Here is a 15,031-nt window from a genome sequence, read left to right on the forward strand (position 1 = left end):
TCTGTGTGAGTGCCATGAAGGATGGAAATAGTGCTGGTGTTCCTCAAGGTTCAGCATGGCTCAGTGATGGCTTTTGCCTGGAGTGTGTGTAGTCAGGTCTGTAATGGGAAATGTTAGTTCTTGAAATGCATGGATGGTTTCCGTCACAGGCTTAGGACCTGTGACCATTCCAAGTGCACAGCTCATACAGTATCTTATGCTGCAAGAGTGCTTACAGAAACTGTGATCATGAGATATTTTTGAGCAGGTGTAGTTGTGTGAAAGAAAAAGGTAGTAATCAAAGTTTTACCTAAGTATTATGTATATATAATACATGTAAATCTGTGCCTTTTCCTGTTGGAGGATGAACTCCAAAAATGCTACAGTTTCCACAGAATTTTGAACATACCTTTTTTCCTTCTGTTCCATTCCCCTAGGTGTCTCGGGATGGTGGCCTTGCTCTCCCCAGTGGTGATGTCCGTGGAAGCAGTGACATTGTGGAAGGCGGAAGGATGGCTCTGGATAACAAAACCTCCCTCCTGAACACGCAGCCTCCCCGCGCCTTTTCAGGGCCCCGTGCTCGGGAGTACAACCCCTATCCTTACGCTGACACCATTAACACTTACGACAAGACCGCCCTGAAGGAAGCGGTGTTCGATGACGACATGGATCAGCTTCGGGATGGTTTGTGTCCTCTCGCCTCGGAGCACTGCAGGCAGCTCGCTGCCTCTGGTGTATCTGTGTATGGCTACAGCCCTCAGATATGGGCCTGCCTGTGCATGTGTTGTGTATTACATTGCATCTGAGTTGAGGCTGGGTATGAAATACCCTTTGTTCTCATGTCCCAGCAGAACCTCATCTGTGGCTACTGAGAAAAAAATGCTGCACTGCGGTTTTGATTCTTGTTTGCCTGGGGTTTCCTGTAAACTGCTCCCTTAAGCATCCACATGCTTAGTAGGGACACTGCTTTGGGACCTTCCCCTCTTCATGGCTGAAATGCCTCACTCAACAGCTTGTTGTTATTGAGTGTTTGACTTCATTTAAGTGCAGCTACACATCAGCTTTATTCTTTTGCAGTACACTGATGAGTCACTGTACTTTAATCTAAAGGTCATACATGTGACCATTGGTTTTGGGTGTGTATGTCTGGGAAAAACCACGGCAGTTCTCATCTTGTAGAAGTAATTGTTGGAACTGGAAGAAATCCAATTGTCATCTCTTCCTGGTTCGTTAGAAGCCATGTGCAGATGCATGAGCCATGCTATGAACTCAGGTTAAATTATGGGCTAGTCTGATTCTGTTTCCTCTTGACTGAGACCACCTGGACGTTGATGCATTTTTGGGGGGCCCCTGGTTACATGAACCTTATTCAATAGAGGGTGAGCAGTCTTGGCACCTTTGATCTTTTCTCCATTTCTCCAAATGATTTGCTGCCATTTGTCCTAGAAGTACCCATTGACCATTCGGATTTGGTGGCTGATCTTCTGAAAGAGCTTTCCAACCACAACGAGCGGGTGGAGGAGCGGAAAGGAGCTCTCCTGGAATTGCTAAAGATCACAAGGGAAGATAATCTTGGAGTTTGGGAGGAGCATTTCAAAACCATTCTGCTCTTGCTGCTGGAAACGCTTGGAGACAAAGATGTGAGATGTAGATTTTGTCTTAACTCTCCTGTCCATTGCTTCATCTTGGGTAATAATTCTTACACACCAGTTCAAATGTAACCTGCCACTCATCAGTGGTACTGCACTGCTTATTTTTTCTTTTGAAGGTTGACAAGTCTCCTTTAGTTTTCACTCTGTTCAGTGATGAGATTTAAGTTACTCCAAAATGTCCCAATTTTTCTCCCTCCCACCAGAGTGTTACTAATAAATAGCTAGGAAATTGACCTAGAATCAGAAAAAAGTTCTAGTCTAGAAAAAACTGTCAAGACTTCAGTTATTATCTTCTGAGTTACGATAAAGTTAAAAGCTCTTTATATTATACCCGTTCTCAGCAAGGAGAGTAAAGGCATTCTAGAATAAATTAATTTTTTTCCCTGGGTGGTTTAAAGACCCAGGGTATTAGATCTCATGGGATGAGTCTCTGTCTCTTGTAAAAATGTCATCAAGAACAAGCTGCTTCCATAGGAGATGTTGTTTTGAAATGTTAAAAAAAACCCCAGTGTTATTATCACAGCTTTATGTTTGGTAGTTGATCAAAGTGGTAATGGACAGGCTAGGCTTTTTTCCATTTGGGGATATTTGTTCAGCTTGCAGCATGATGATATTTGGTAAAGGCTCAACACCCCACTGCACCTTCACATCAGAGCCGTACTCCATCTGAACGTTACAATATTGAGGCTTCAAAGCACTCACCGTTCTTTTTTTTTTGTTTCATCTGATTCAAAAATCTGTTGTATTTCTTATACTACTTGTAAAACATATATCATGCTCTCAGAAATGTTAATTCTGAAGCAGGGTAGGTTGCTGACATTTTCTCAGTCATTGTTCTTAGTTTAAGCATGAGCTGCTGTAGTTTTGCATGTTTAATGATAGCACCATCACACAAGTATCAGAAGGTCTGGTGACTTTGTCTTAAGTACACGTGAATTGTGCTACTGTATGAATTTTGCAGATGAATAGCAAAGCACATATTTTAAAGGCTGAAGAGGATGAAGTAAAGTATGTATTTCTCTGCTGAAATAATGACATCTATTTGGAGTGGCCACAGGTCAAAAATTTAATATAAGTTATGAAATTGAAACATGTTATAAATCCCCTCTGCTCATGATCTTTTGATATGAAGGATGAAGACATAGGTCAGTGTTGACTACAGTAACTTAAGTCCTTGAAAGTAATTTCCATAGGAGTTACAGGACGAGTCAGTTTTACTGCTTTAGTGCATGAAAAACAGCTTTGTGGCATGGATGGAGCCCAGTTTGTTATCTGCCAAGCTGAGCTAAAGAGGAAAGGCAAAACATGCATGATCATGTAATGTAGATGTCCTTCTGTGAGTACAAATTTGTACTTCATTGCCAAAAGAATACGGAATTTAGGAAAGTAGTCATCCTGATTCATGTGTATGTGTGAACAGTCATTTTATGTGGCTTTTTGTGCAAGGAGCCCAAGTCTGAATTTTGTTATATTGATTCCACTTCCCACTGCACCGAACTGGTGGCGTAGGGAGCCACGCAAGTTTCTGATGAGCCATGAGAATTCACTTCAAACTACAATTTTGAGAAGTGACTCTTTCTAATCTTTTTCTAATGTGTGTTTCTCTTGACACAGCATTCAATCAGAGCCCTGGCACTGCGAGTCCTGAGGGAGATCCTGCGGAACCAGCCGGCGAGGTTTAAGAACTACGCGGAGCTGACTATCATGAAAACACTGGAAGCACACAAGGATTCCCACAAGGAGGTGAGTGAGCCTTTCAGCTACTCGAAAAGCAATATGGACCTGCTGAAGAAATGTAGGACCTGTGAGGCTTAACAGGCAAACGTGTTGAACCATCTTGACAGTGGAACAAATCAGTATTAAGTCTCCCAAGTATGAAGAGACAGGATTTTTACATGCTGAAACAGTGAGGAAAAAAGTGGAGACTGTCAGAGCTATTTATGTGGACTTGGAGCTGTCTGGAGTGGTATGTCACTGTTTGTTCATTTCCCAGGATTTCCCTGCTTCTTCTGGGAGAGGTTGAGAACTGTAGGAAAAAAGTGCATGTTTAATTATTTTTTAGAGCATGCTGGGGGCACTGTGCTGCCTCTCTCTGTACAGGTAAGAATACAAAATGTACTGGAGAACACAAAGGCTGTGTTCAAGCAGAATTGTGTGTGAAAACTGAATGGTGAAATTAGGCTGTGCTGGAAAATTGGGAACTGGTGAGTAACAAAAGAAAATGGACAAAGAAGCCATGCTGCAGGGGCAGAGGAAGAAGAAAGGGAAGGGTGAATTGCATTTTCCTTTTTGTGAGAGAACTCATATACAAAACTGAAAGTATTCTGAAGTAAAGCAAGAATAAAGGGACATGATAACATTGTAAGTAGATAAATCCAAATTACATTTAAAGTTAATCTTTGTAGATTGATTTCCAAGTTGGATCTTTTAATCTACCTCATTCATGTTGGAAGTTTGAGCTAAACCTTCTGGAAAGTGCTACCAGTCCCTAATTTCCCTATCAGTCTGTGATGGTTTTGTTACCAAAGTCCTTGGTTTGAAATCTAAGGCATTTATTCTTCTCAACAACAGGATTATTTTGAATTAGCAGTTTTAGGTATCTCTGAAGATACTTGGCCATGAAAAGATTATTGAAATAGACCAGACTGCTCCAGAGCATTGGGTCACTGACACAAGATTATTTTAACCATGGGTAGCAGAAATTGTACTGTTTGAAAATCAAAACAGCCAAACCAAAAACACTCCTAGGGAAAGAAAATAACAGCCTGGATTTCTCTAAAATGCAGAAGCAGAATATGTTTAATCCTTTAGTGAATGAAGGCCACCCTACTCTGCCTGCCTTCTTCTTCTTGATTTAGAGCCTCTGCACCCCTGTCTTTTTCAGTTCAGAGTACTGAGAAGCAGTTGTAAATTGATTTTCTGATAAAGCAGTCAGACAAAACATTATGTTCTGAAGGAGTGCCTTTTATTGGCAAGTTTTCCTGCTTGCATGCTTCTCAGCTCACCTTGACTCAGTGCCCTTTGTATTTTTGGTCTGAGAATCCTCCAGAACTAACATTTCTAGCAGGACCTTTCCAGACTGTCCCCAGCATTGTTTTAATGTCCCTCAGAATCCACTGTCCTTGTGGGACTGGTGGGTTTTACAGCAATCAAGACTGCTGTTGAAAACACCATGCTTTATGCCTCTGTATTCTTGTGCTGTGGAAAGGTTCTTCAGGATTTGCATGAGCTGCCTCCCAGGGAAAAGCAGGGAAAGATAAACTCAAACCAGGAATGAGAGGTGGGAGTTCTGGCACTTCTTTATAGAATAATTGAGCTGTGCTGCACATAGCGTGGCTTTGATTTGACATGGTTTTCCAAGCAGCTTCATAATGAGGCATCAGCTGCTGCCCTGGGACCTTTGGGTGACAGTGGGACACTGCAGGTATATTCCTGTTTTGCCATCAGTTGTGTGTGCACAGCTGTATTAAGTGGGGACAGTGGTTCTGGGTTTTTCTTTCTGTGTATGAGTATTTTCTGATCGCTGTGTAAATGAGGCTCTCAGAACCATGATGCAGCCCAGGAAAGGTACCATCTGTCTGTCAGTAGTTTGAGCATATCAGCATTCCTGAAGTTAAGAAAGGTACCTGCACTTGAGTATCCACATGAGCTAGGCTAAATATATACCTGGGAATATGCTCAAAGTAGTTTTACCTGTAGTTGGGACTTGCTGATTCAGTTAAGTCTGTGAAAAATTAACTGAGAGATCATTTGGGCATGGCTCAGTTGGTCAAACTCATAGCCTAGAGCCAGGAGGTCACAAATTCCCTTCCCGTGGTGGCCCACCAGCTCGCTCCCACTGCTGACTTTGTGGCACTGCTCTCTCCAGGAGGGGAGGAGGAGCTGCCCTTTGACTGGATCCCACTGAGCAGGAGATTCAATGAGGATTCACCAGTTTGTGAGTGAAGGGCACTTTCAAAGGATAGCTGAAGAGGGAAAGGAAGTCCTGAGCAGTCTGTTCTGCAGCTTTCTTTCTCACTGTATCAGAGCAGTATTAAAGGGAGTGGTTGCACTGTTCTTAAACTACGTAAAATCAAATCTTCCTCTAGACTGTAAGAACTATTTCAAGAAAAGCTGGTATATAATTTAGTTGGGAAAGGGTTTTTCTTTGTGTCAGTGATGTCCTGATAAGATGACACTCCAGTTTGTTATGTTTCTGGGTTGCTTCTGCCTTGTAGCAGAAGACAAAAGTGATCCTTGGTTATGATTTGATAATTTGGTGTCCAACAGGCTGTGTAAGTTAGGAGAAAATGTTTGTTTTGAGCAAGCTGTATCTGTTTCAGTCTTTCTTACTTGAATTTCCCCTTCAGCACAGGGACTACTAATTGCTGCCAGCTACTGCTCACATTTTCAATTATATGTGACCCACAGAGACTCAATCTAAAGTGACCAAGCAAAGGGAATTTGAAGAGCAGCAGAACTGTTAAGGTTGGGTGCTGTCTCCAAGAAGTCATAGTAAGAGGCAGTTCTTTGGAGATCAGGAAGGTTTGTTTGTCTACACAAATTCCAATATTGCTGTTGTTGAGCATCACCAGGAGACATCAAATGTCAAAACCAATATATTCACCAACCAGCCAATATAACCCCCTCCCCCAGCTGAGTGCTGATATCTAGTTAAAGCTTCTTTTCTTTTTTTAACCAAGAAAAGGCCTGTGACTTTATTCCAGATTACGTAGTTGGAAGTATCAAAGCAGTGTAGCATAGTTGGATATTTTGGGCTGCCTGGATAATTGGCTGTTTTTCCAAGTCCAAGGAGAAGTCTTTAGACAGTTGGGTCTTTGCCATGGCTAAAAATCATCTGCCTTCTGTTGCTGAAGGCAAGGTCTGAGATCAGCAGAGCAGCACAGCTGAGAGCACCACATTTTCCCCAGGGATATGGGAGAGGAAAAGTTGGTACATGGAGTTGGAGCTGAGTCACACCTTGTTGTGAGTGCAAATGCAGGAGATTGGCAAAGCACAGACCTCAGTAACAGGTCAAAATGAATGTGACCCTAGGCTACAGACTAGAGGGCTCTGGGTTGGGATTCATGTTTAGTTTACATTTTTTAACTTTGTCCTGTTTTTATACTGTTTGTAGTACAACAGACTGTTCAATGCTGTTGATTTAATGGGGTGATGTGAAGAGTCAAGCCTGCTTCAGTCATAACTGGAAACATTTAGGGGGGTTGGCATGTAAATGCCTTTCACTTACTTTAGGAGCATTAGAACGTAATTGAAGTTGTGGATGATATTAAATCTTGTTGATTTTTATCAATCTTTGTTTGTAGTTACTTGGAAGAGAACCATCTTTCTGTTGCCAATTAGTTAATATTAACTCATTTGTTCCAGTGTAGTTACTCACCCATAACTAAGGAGAGATGCTGCTTTGCTGACCCCATACCACTGATAATGACATTGCTTCAGATTCATGCCAGCAAAGTGAGAATAATTTCTTATTATTGAGTATTTTAAAACAGAAATAGTTTAGTATCTTGGAAATCAGCAGCAGAGTTGGAAATCATAGGATAGCTAATTTCCTGCTTCTGTCTCTGGCACAAATCCTATAGACTTAACTGATGTCTGTTTTCTGTGTGTAAGGAAAGGATCCTATTCCATATCTTAGATATCTAATTTCTGTATTTTATGATATAGAAAGTCCATAAGTATAATTGGGATACTTACTGTACATTATTGTATATTCTTTGTTGTAACCCTCTGAAAGAGGGAGAAGAAGAAATCAGTTACCCATTACCTGTTGATAATTTTTATTATCTTGCTGAGGTTCTTTTAGATTGGCCTCTGGTATTTATATATTGGAACTGTCCTCTGATTGGTATGATTTGTGTAGGTTTCTGCAAAAAGAAAAGCACTAAATGATCGTAGTCCTGAAGATTGTTACCTAGTCTATGCTGGAAGCTACCAAGTGCTGCAACTGGGCAGTCACTGATGTTCCATAATATATGTTTATGTGCTTTTTCAGTTTACCAATATGTTTCAAATGTTTAGTGCCCAGGAGAAGCAGTCTAATCTACTTCATCTCTGAATCCTTATAAAATCACACTGCTTTTTCATCTGCTTAGCACTCTCCATTGCTGAGTCCCCTTCCTGCTTTGAAACCAAGTCCATAATTGTTTGTTCCTGTCTGAATTAGACTGTAAAGCCTTCAGGGATGGGAGTTTGCCTGACTAGTACTGGTAAACCTCCTTCCCCTCCAGCTTAGATTATACAGGCTTTAAGTAACCACCTCTAGATGGCAAAATTTGGCTCAAAAGCACAGCCACATGTCTCATAAGCCTGAAAGCAAGACCTTGTTCTTCTGCTTAATAAACTTCTCTGGCGCTCTGCGTGTTTCACAGGGGTGTGCAAAGCCTCTAAACTTTCAGTGGGGCTTTGCCTGCACTGCCTCATCCTCTACAACCCTCTGCAGAGACACTGTAACTAGCAATCATGGCAAAGTACTCCCAAAGTACTTCCCAAAGGAGCTTAAGCTCCTGTGGGAAGCTCTCATCCAGGTGCCACAGGTGCTGCTTTGCTGGGATCCCTACATGTTACACTGATGCCCTGCATAGCCTGTGAACCTGGCATGCCTTAGGGGAGTCAGGACATTTTCCTTACTTATTTTCCAGTACTTTGTGTCTCTTTGAAGCAGAAATGAAACTATCAAAACTCGTAAGCTGGTTGCTGCAGCTGTCAGCAGCAAGCAACATGTTAATGCATGAAGTGTAGTAGCTGAGCAGAAGAAATTGAGTGGAAGAGATGGAGTCTGAGCTCTGGCTGTCTTAAGTGAATAGGGTCCTGTGGCTGCAGTGCACTGTGAACCAGGTAAACCAGTGGGAATTGTCATCTGAAGTTTGTCCTGCAAATTTTGTAGAACTTTGATGATACCAGTGTGCTTTTCTGTTCTTGATCACACTAATGCTGCACATCAGCATATCCCCTCACACTGAAATCAGGAAGCAATTCCCATGCATATTCCTGGGACTTCCTGACCTGTTGCTGCCTAACAAGAAGTTTACTCCTTGGTAGCATTAAGGAAGACATTGCTAGAGGTGAACAGCTTTCTGTGTGCTACACCTCGCTGGCTTTGTGCGTGTGAATATGGCTCCTTCCCTAAAGCAAGCTGGGTGGAAGTATAAAAACTTCTCTTTCGTGAGACTCACTAGAAAAGTCTTAATGCATCACAGATGTCTTTCAAGGAACCCTACAGCACACAGAGCTTATGTTATGCCAGCAAAAGTCAGGCTGAATCTAGTCTCCAGTGTGTAGAGCATAAGGTAAGCCTTTAGAAAGGAGAAAAACCTGCTGCTTTAAGGCCAAGAGCTATCTCTTAGATCTGCATTCCAGGGCTACCTGCCCTGTGTTGAACGATGTCAAACTATCCAGTTCAAGCCATGGTTTGCTCTAAGCTTTTACTAGGAGGTAAAATCATGTTTGTGACATACCTTACATACAGCTTAGTGTCTGTGCTTTTAAAGAACTGCAGGCTCTCTGTAGTCTTGCACATCTTGCTTCATTGCCACCCTTTTGAACCTGCTGCTTCCAGCTGCTGTCATCATTTTATGGCTTTTCTACTTTTATTTTGTATCTCTGAGATTTTGAAGAATAATTATATTAGGTCAAGACAAAAATCTTGCTTCCCTTGATACCCCATCTGACTCACCAGCAAGAAGCAAGCATACACTGATGCTTCCCTGTGGATGTTCTTCCCCCTTCCAGCTGTCTTAAAGCCTTTCCGTGTGAATGGTTCTGCCTTGCCTCCCTGTGTGGGTTGGCTTTTTTTTTTTCTTTGGTTAACTTGTCTAACTTCTAATCCTCTTGTGACAGCAAGCTCCCCAGTCTGAGCACGTAGCAAACAGCACCCTTTCATTTTCTTGGGCTTAAAGGATAGATTACATAGACACTACTTATTGTGGTGTCACTGTTAGTACGAGCCTTTCCTGTCACTTCCCGATGTGTATCTGTTGATCTTGCCTTCAAAGCTGGGAGGAAGACCTGTTCCTTCATCCTGTTTATTCATTTCTCCCACTCCTTTTAAGGTTGTTTCACTCTGCTGGTCAGGTTAAAGCCCTGATTAAAAATGATACTTGATTTTTTGATACTGTAAGGTATGTATGATTTGCAGGGCACAAGCAGTGTGCCTCATGGCAAAATGGCTTTGCTAAACTCTATTACAATTGCATGTTCTTGTTGCCAAATGACCTGGCAGGTCGTACCTTTTGATAATGCACTTCCCTCTGTTTGGAAATGCTGCTGATCTCTCTGGCAGTGCCAAGTGAGCGGGACTCTGAGCCAGTTGGGTGGCTACTGAGAGCCCCTCATGGGATGCAGAGTCTGTCTGGGTGGCTGAATGTTTTGTTTTGCCAAAGCCAGGAGGGAGGGCTGGTACTTGCATTGCAAAATGGTGGCATTTGGCTTCCTGTGCCAGCAGGGATGAGTTTTTCTCTTTGGCTCACCGTAAGCTTGCCCTACCCCTTCCTACGGCCTGTCACCTGCTGGTGCTTCCCCAGGGAGCCAGGAGCTGGTTACCTGCAGAGGCTCTCATCCAAACAAGCATGTTAGCACATGCTGGAATCCTGTTGATGTCAGTGAGACCTGAGCATGCTATTAAAGTTAATCACAGCTCAGGGGGTTTGCTGAAGTGTGGCTGAGATGCAGGCATTGTCTGCCAGAGGTGCTCATGGGAGGCTTGGAAGTCTCCCTGGTGTTGTCACATTTACAAGCTCCTGTCATGCTGGACACGTGTAATGCATCCTCCTGTGTTTGCGGGGGAAGGGATGTGAAATGGCCAGCCACTGCCTAAAGGTAGCCACATGTGTGCTAGAACTGGGCAGCAGTGCTGAAAGCAGGACTGTCCAGGAGCATTTCTGTACCTTCACAACTTTCTTACTCATCTTTTGATGGGCAGAATATGTGACCTTTGTTGCTGTTGAACTGCCGCTTGTTTTGTGAAAAAGGATCACTGTATTTTAATGCTCCTTGTGCTTGGAATTGGTTAATAGCCTTTTGGTCTCATGGACTTGCTTCATACCTTCAACTTAATAGACATGGTATACTGTGTGCAAACAGGATATGGAGCTGAAACCCAGACAGAATATTCATTAAATTTTTCACCTACTGCTTTTTTTAAATGGTAGTGTGTTTGAGATCAGAGTCTAGCCATAGGTTTATACTAAGATATTGTTGCTTTTCATCAAGTAGGATACCAAGAGAATGTAAGGTTTAATTTTTTTCTTTTTACCATTTTCTTTTAGCCTGTTGTGATATATGTGCAAGCTATTCCTTCTGAGAGTGTCTGAAAACACCCTCCCAACAGTGTTTGGCATTGCTGCAGAACAAAATCCTAAGTGGCCTGTGTTCAGATAGTAATATTTGGGTCTTTTTAGCTAGTGGCTTGCTAGTGAATAGTTCAGTTGATGGTAAAGTATCAGGGCCCTCTAAGTTCATGCATTTCATCATTTGTGGAAAGCAGACATCAGAAGCTGCAGTGCCTGGAAGTGGATTCCTTTAGAGACCTTCTGGGAGCTCCTGGCTTAATCTACTCCAGCAATTCCACTCTGTGCTATCAAAGCCTGGCTTTCCCTTAAGTACTTGGGTGTTTCTCTTCTTTCCCCACAAAATCACACAGTGCTGGCTCCTAAGCTAGTACTAACTTACGTGGAAAAATACTAACTTCATGCTTCTCATGTGGGAAATTGAAGAGAAATTAGCAAAGACATAGCTGGAAGAGGGAAAGCTTGCTGTAAGTGGGAGAGCAAGCATTCTGTTCTGCATAGCTACTCATTCACAGATCTTGCAGGAAGAATTTTTTTTTTTAATATTGACCACATTGTGGATTGCCATTCATTTTGGAATATGTTTTAATGTTATAATTAAATGCTGAGAAAGGGTTGAAGTAATTGGAGCACTTGGACAGCTTTATTTCTGTAAATAGGGCACTGGTACTGAAGCAGTTCAAAATCTCAGATTGCTTCACCATCCTGCCCATATCTTGCCTGCATGCAATATTTGTGCTGTGTGAAGTGTCTGAGATCACATTCACTGTTGGATCTGCCTGAGAGAATGCCAAAAGCCACGTGGATGAGTTCTGGTGTTTCCTGGGAATACAAGTGTCTTGTGCCATTCCTGTTTCAGGGAAGTAGCTCTCAGCACGAGTGGAAGATAAATGTTAGCAGCATGGCTATGATGCTATGACTGTGGGTGAAGCTGGCTCTGCAGGTGGAAATTATCCCTTCTGGTCATTGTTAATTGCTGTTATCTTAAAAGTCAATTAAACCTTGTGTTCTGTAGTCCATGGGCTAAGATAAACTTCTAGCTACTCTTGTTCATGCATTACCCGCAGTAGTTGCTTAAAAATAATGAAAGCTCACCTTCTTTTGAGGCTTTGATAGAGCTACATCTGTCCATAGATTGCCTTACTCAAATAGAAGTCCCTGAGTTTGATGCCATCACAGTGTGTGGGAGAGGAGAACAACACGAATTCAGCAGCCACGGCTTCAGTGTCAGGGACAGGAGACCTGTTGTTTGATTCATGTGCTGTTTCGCAGACTGCCTGGAACAGATTTCCTGGTGCTGATTTCCAAGTATTGACTTCAGACAGCCCCCAGTAGTTCAGTTTAGGAGGAGGTAGAGGAGTGGTGCTGGGCACCTGAGCCTCCCACACAACCAGGAAAGAGGGGTGCTTTAATGTTCCTGGGCTTAGTTAGGGACTGCCTGGGACCAGCTGGAAGACCCCAAATATGAGGATTTGTTACTGCTTCTTTCTTCTTAAAGTTGAGGTGTTGGATTTAAGTGTGCCCATGGGGGCATCTGTCTACTCAGGATTTACCCTCCCTTTAAAGTAAGCCCTGAGAAGAGGGGAGTGAGAGAAGATGGGAAAAAGCATCCTCCATCTTTTGTGTTGTAACAAGAACACGAGGAACAAAGAGTGTGTTATTTGTGGCCAGGAAGAGGGCAGCCAAGAGGAAGCTTCGTTTTGTTGCCTGGCAATTAGCACAGACACTTGAAAAAAGAAAACCTGCCTTCCCATCCTGTTCTTTTTTATCCAATTACTGTAGAATGTAAAATTAATAAATTCTCTTGGGAGGAGAGACCAGGATTTGGGTCTTTCTTCTTTGAACTAGCTGTCCTACCTGCTGGAGAAGAGTGAAAGTTGTGAATTTGCTTTCTCTCAGGGTAAAGTTGAATTTAACATCATCCTTGCTTTGTGTGACTGCTTTACAGTGTGGGCTGGTTGCAGAGGGTGAGCGCTGCTGCTGTTTGCACTTGGTCTTCCTCCCATTTTGTATGTTGATCCCAGTGCTGCCTGGATGGGCTACCTGGTCAGGGACTCGCTAAAGCCTCCTGTGTCTGTGACCTGGATTTGGCTGCAGTGTAGTTCAGCTGGGGAGGGGCCGGACACAGCTGCCATGGCTCGTGCCACTCAGCACTGAGGTGCACACTGGAAGCTGCCACAGGGCCGTTCGTCGTAAGGGTTAAGGAGATCCATTTTGTGTAAGTCTAAGCTGGTGGACTTGGGTTGGGGTTCTTTGGCAGTGGCTGGAGAGATGTCATCCTCTCGATTGGGAGTGCCTATCTGCCTTGGGTGACAGATCATTTTTTCAACCTAGCCACAACTGTGACACAGTTACATTAGGCAGGAAGGACTTCTTGCCACTGGCTGGAACAAAGATGTCACTGGAGACAGAGGATGTGAAGTCTCAGAGTCAGTTGCCCCTCAACAAAGCCTCCTGCAGATCTGTTAATGAACATCCCCAAGCATTTCCTGGCAGTCATTGCTAGCACATGCCAGTGGTGTTGGCTGTCAAGGGTGACCTCATTAACATCAGGGTTTGCTCTACTTTCATTTCAGGTTGTCAGAGCTGCTGAAGAAGCTGCTTCCACCCTGGCGAGTTCCATCCACCCCGAGCAGTGCATCAAGGTGCTTTGCCCCATCATTCAGACTGCAGATTATCCAATTAACTTAGCTGCCATCAAAATGCAAACAAAAGTCATCGAGAGGATTTCCAAGGAATCGTTGCATCAGCTCCTACCTGATATCATTCCTGGGTTATTACAGGTACAGAATCCCATGTCACTTCTCCTGAGCACAAGCCACCATTAATTTGTGACATCTCTGCCCTAAGGGAGGGAGAATGGTGGATCCTATGGGGCCAGATTTTGGTAAATTAAGCCATATAATTTTTTGGTAAAATAAATTTTTTATATATGAGGTTTGATCCTTTTAATGTTAAGGAAAGGAAAACTCAGGTTCTTACATGGATATTCCACAATTGCATGCCTTTTTCTGACTCCCAAATAAGCCAGTAGCAGCCATGAAATAAATTTGAGGATAGGAGTTAGCCACATTTTACACTGTCTCTGTACAACTTGTAGTCCCCTTTAATTCCCCTTTAGTTCTGCTGAGCTGTTCTGTGCTTTGATGGTACTTTGCACTTGAATTTGAATCCCAGCAGGCATGTTGCTCCTTTCCCCTTTCTCTCTGAAATTAGGACCAAGCTACTTGCTGACTTTATTCAGCCTCTTTCATAACTCTCTCAGGCTGGGTGGGGAGCTGTGTTTTTGCCAGTGCTAAGGCTTAGTTGCACACTGTGGATTTAGCTTTGAGCACTGGCTGTAGAAGTGTTGTCTTTTGGTCCCCTGCACAAGCAGCTGGCAGTGCTGGGATGGGGCTGCAAACAAGAAGAAAATAATGTGAAGTAGTAGTGAGGGAGGAGAGAAAATGTGTGTGTTTACTGGGGAGAGACTATGACAGGACCAGATCAGTCAGAGTGAAAGGGGGAGATGTGTTTAGGTGGGTAGGATTTCCATGGAGAACTGGGATAAAGAGGCGCCTCCTCATTGTGAGCTTAAAATGTTGGAAGGACAAGAGCAAAGTCTGCAATTGCCCTTATGCATCCTGGCATTCTTCCCAACTTTGTAGTGTCAGCTCTTGCAATTCTTAAATCTCAGCTTCTCGGAATTGGACAATTCTGTATTCATCTAAACTTTTGTTGTAAAACGATTTTAGCCATCATTGCTGGAGACAGCAATCTGAACAGCAAAGCTTTGATGCACTGGAAAAGTCTGAGAGCAGCATGCCTTTAAAAAGGCAGTTTTATTTGTCTTCTTTAATTACTTTAAATGGTTCTTGTTTCAGAGTGTAATCTGCCTGAGATATTTCCTTACCTTAGAGACTCAGTGATAGAAGGAATTTACTCCTTTCATTTGGGAAGTGTTTTGGGATGCTGGCTGAAGGACTGTGCGTGGAGAGAATCACCTTTGTGCTCGTTTACCACGCTGAGGGTCCTGGCAGAGTGGTGAGGGGGTGAGGAGTGTCAGCAGCCATGTGGGCACAAGTGTGCAGCTCAGCAGCCTGGAGCAGGCTCTCCATGGACAGATGGGGA

At 43.1% G+C, this 15,031-nt stretch overlaps 1 protein-coding gene across 40 annotated transcripts in view; it reads left to right on the top strand.

The window, feature by feature from the left end:
- CLASP1 (cytoplasmic linker associated protein 1) overlaps nt 1-15,031 on the top strand; it is a 176,195-nt gene that overhangs the window by 154,419 nt on the left and 6,745 nt on the right. For 29 of the 40 annotated variants that reach the window (XM_038143229.1, XM_038143228.1, XM_038143242.1 and 26 more), the window contains 4 exons: nt 417-663; nt 1,426-1,619; nt 3,246-3,374; nt 13,498-13,704. In XM_038143229.1, the coding sequence (XP_037999157.1) occupies nt 417-663; nt 1,426-1,619; nt 3,246-3,374; nt 13,498-13,704 (777 nt within the window). The remainder of the gene's footprint in view (nt 1-416; nt 664-1,425; nt 1,620-3,245; nt 3,375-13,497; nt 13,705-15,031) is intronic. The other 11 variants (XM_038143230.1, XM_038143255.1, XM_038143259.1 and 8 more) reach the window with 1 other exon arrangement.

Source organism: Motacilla alba, chromosome 7, assembly GCF_015832195.1.
Source record: "Motacilla alba alba isolate MOTALB_02 chromosome 7, Motacilla_alba_V1.0_pri, whole genome shotgun sequence".
NCBI classification, from domain to species: Eukaryota; Metazoa; Chordata; class Aves; order Passeriformes; family Motacillidae; genus Motacilla; species Motacilla alba.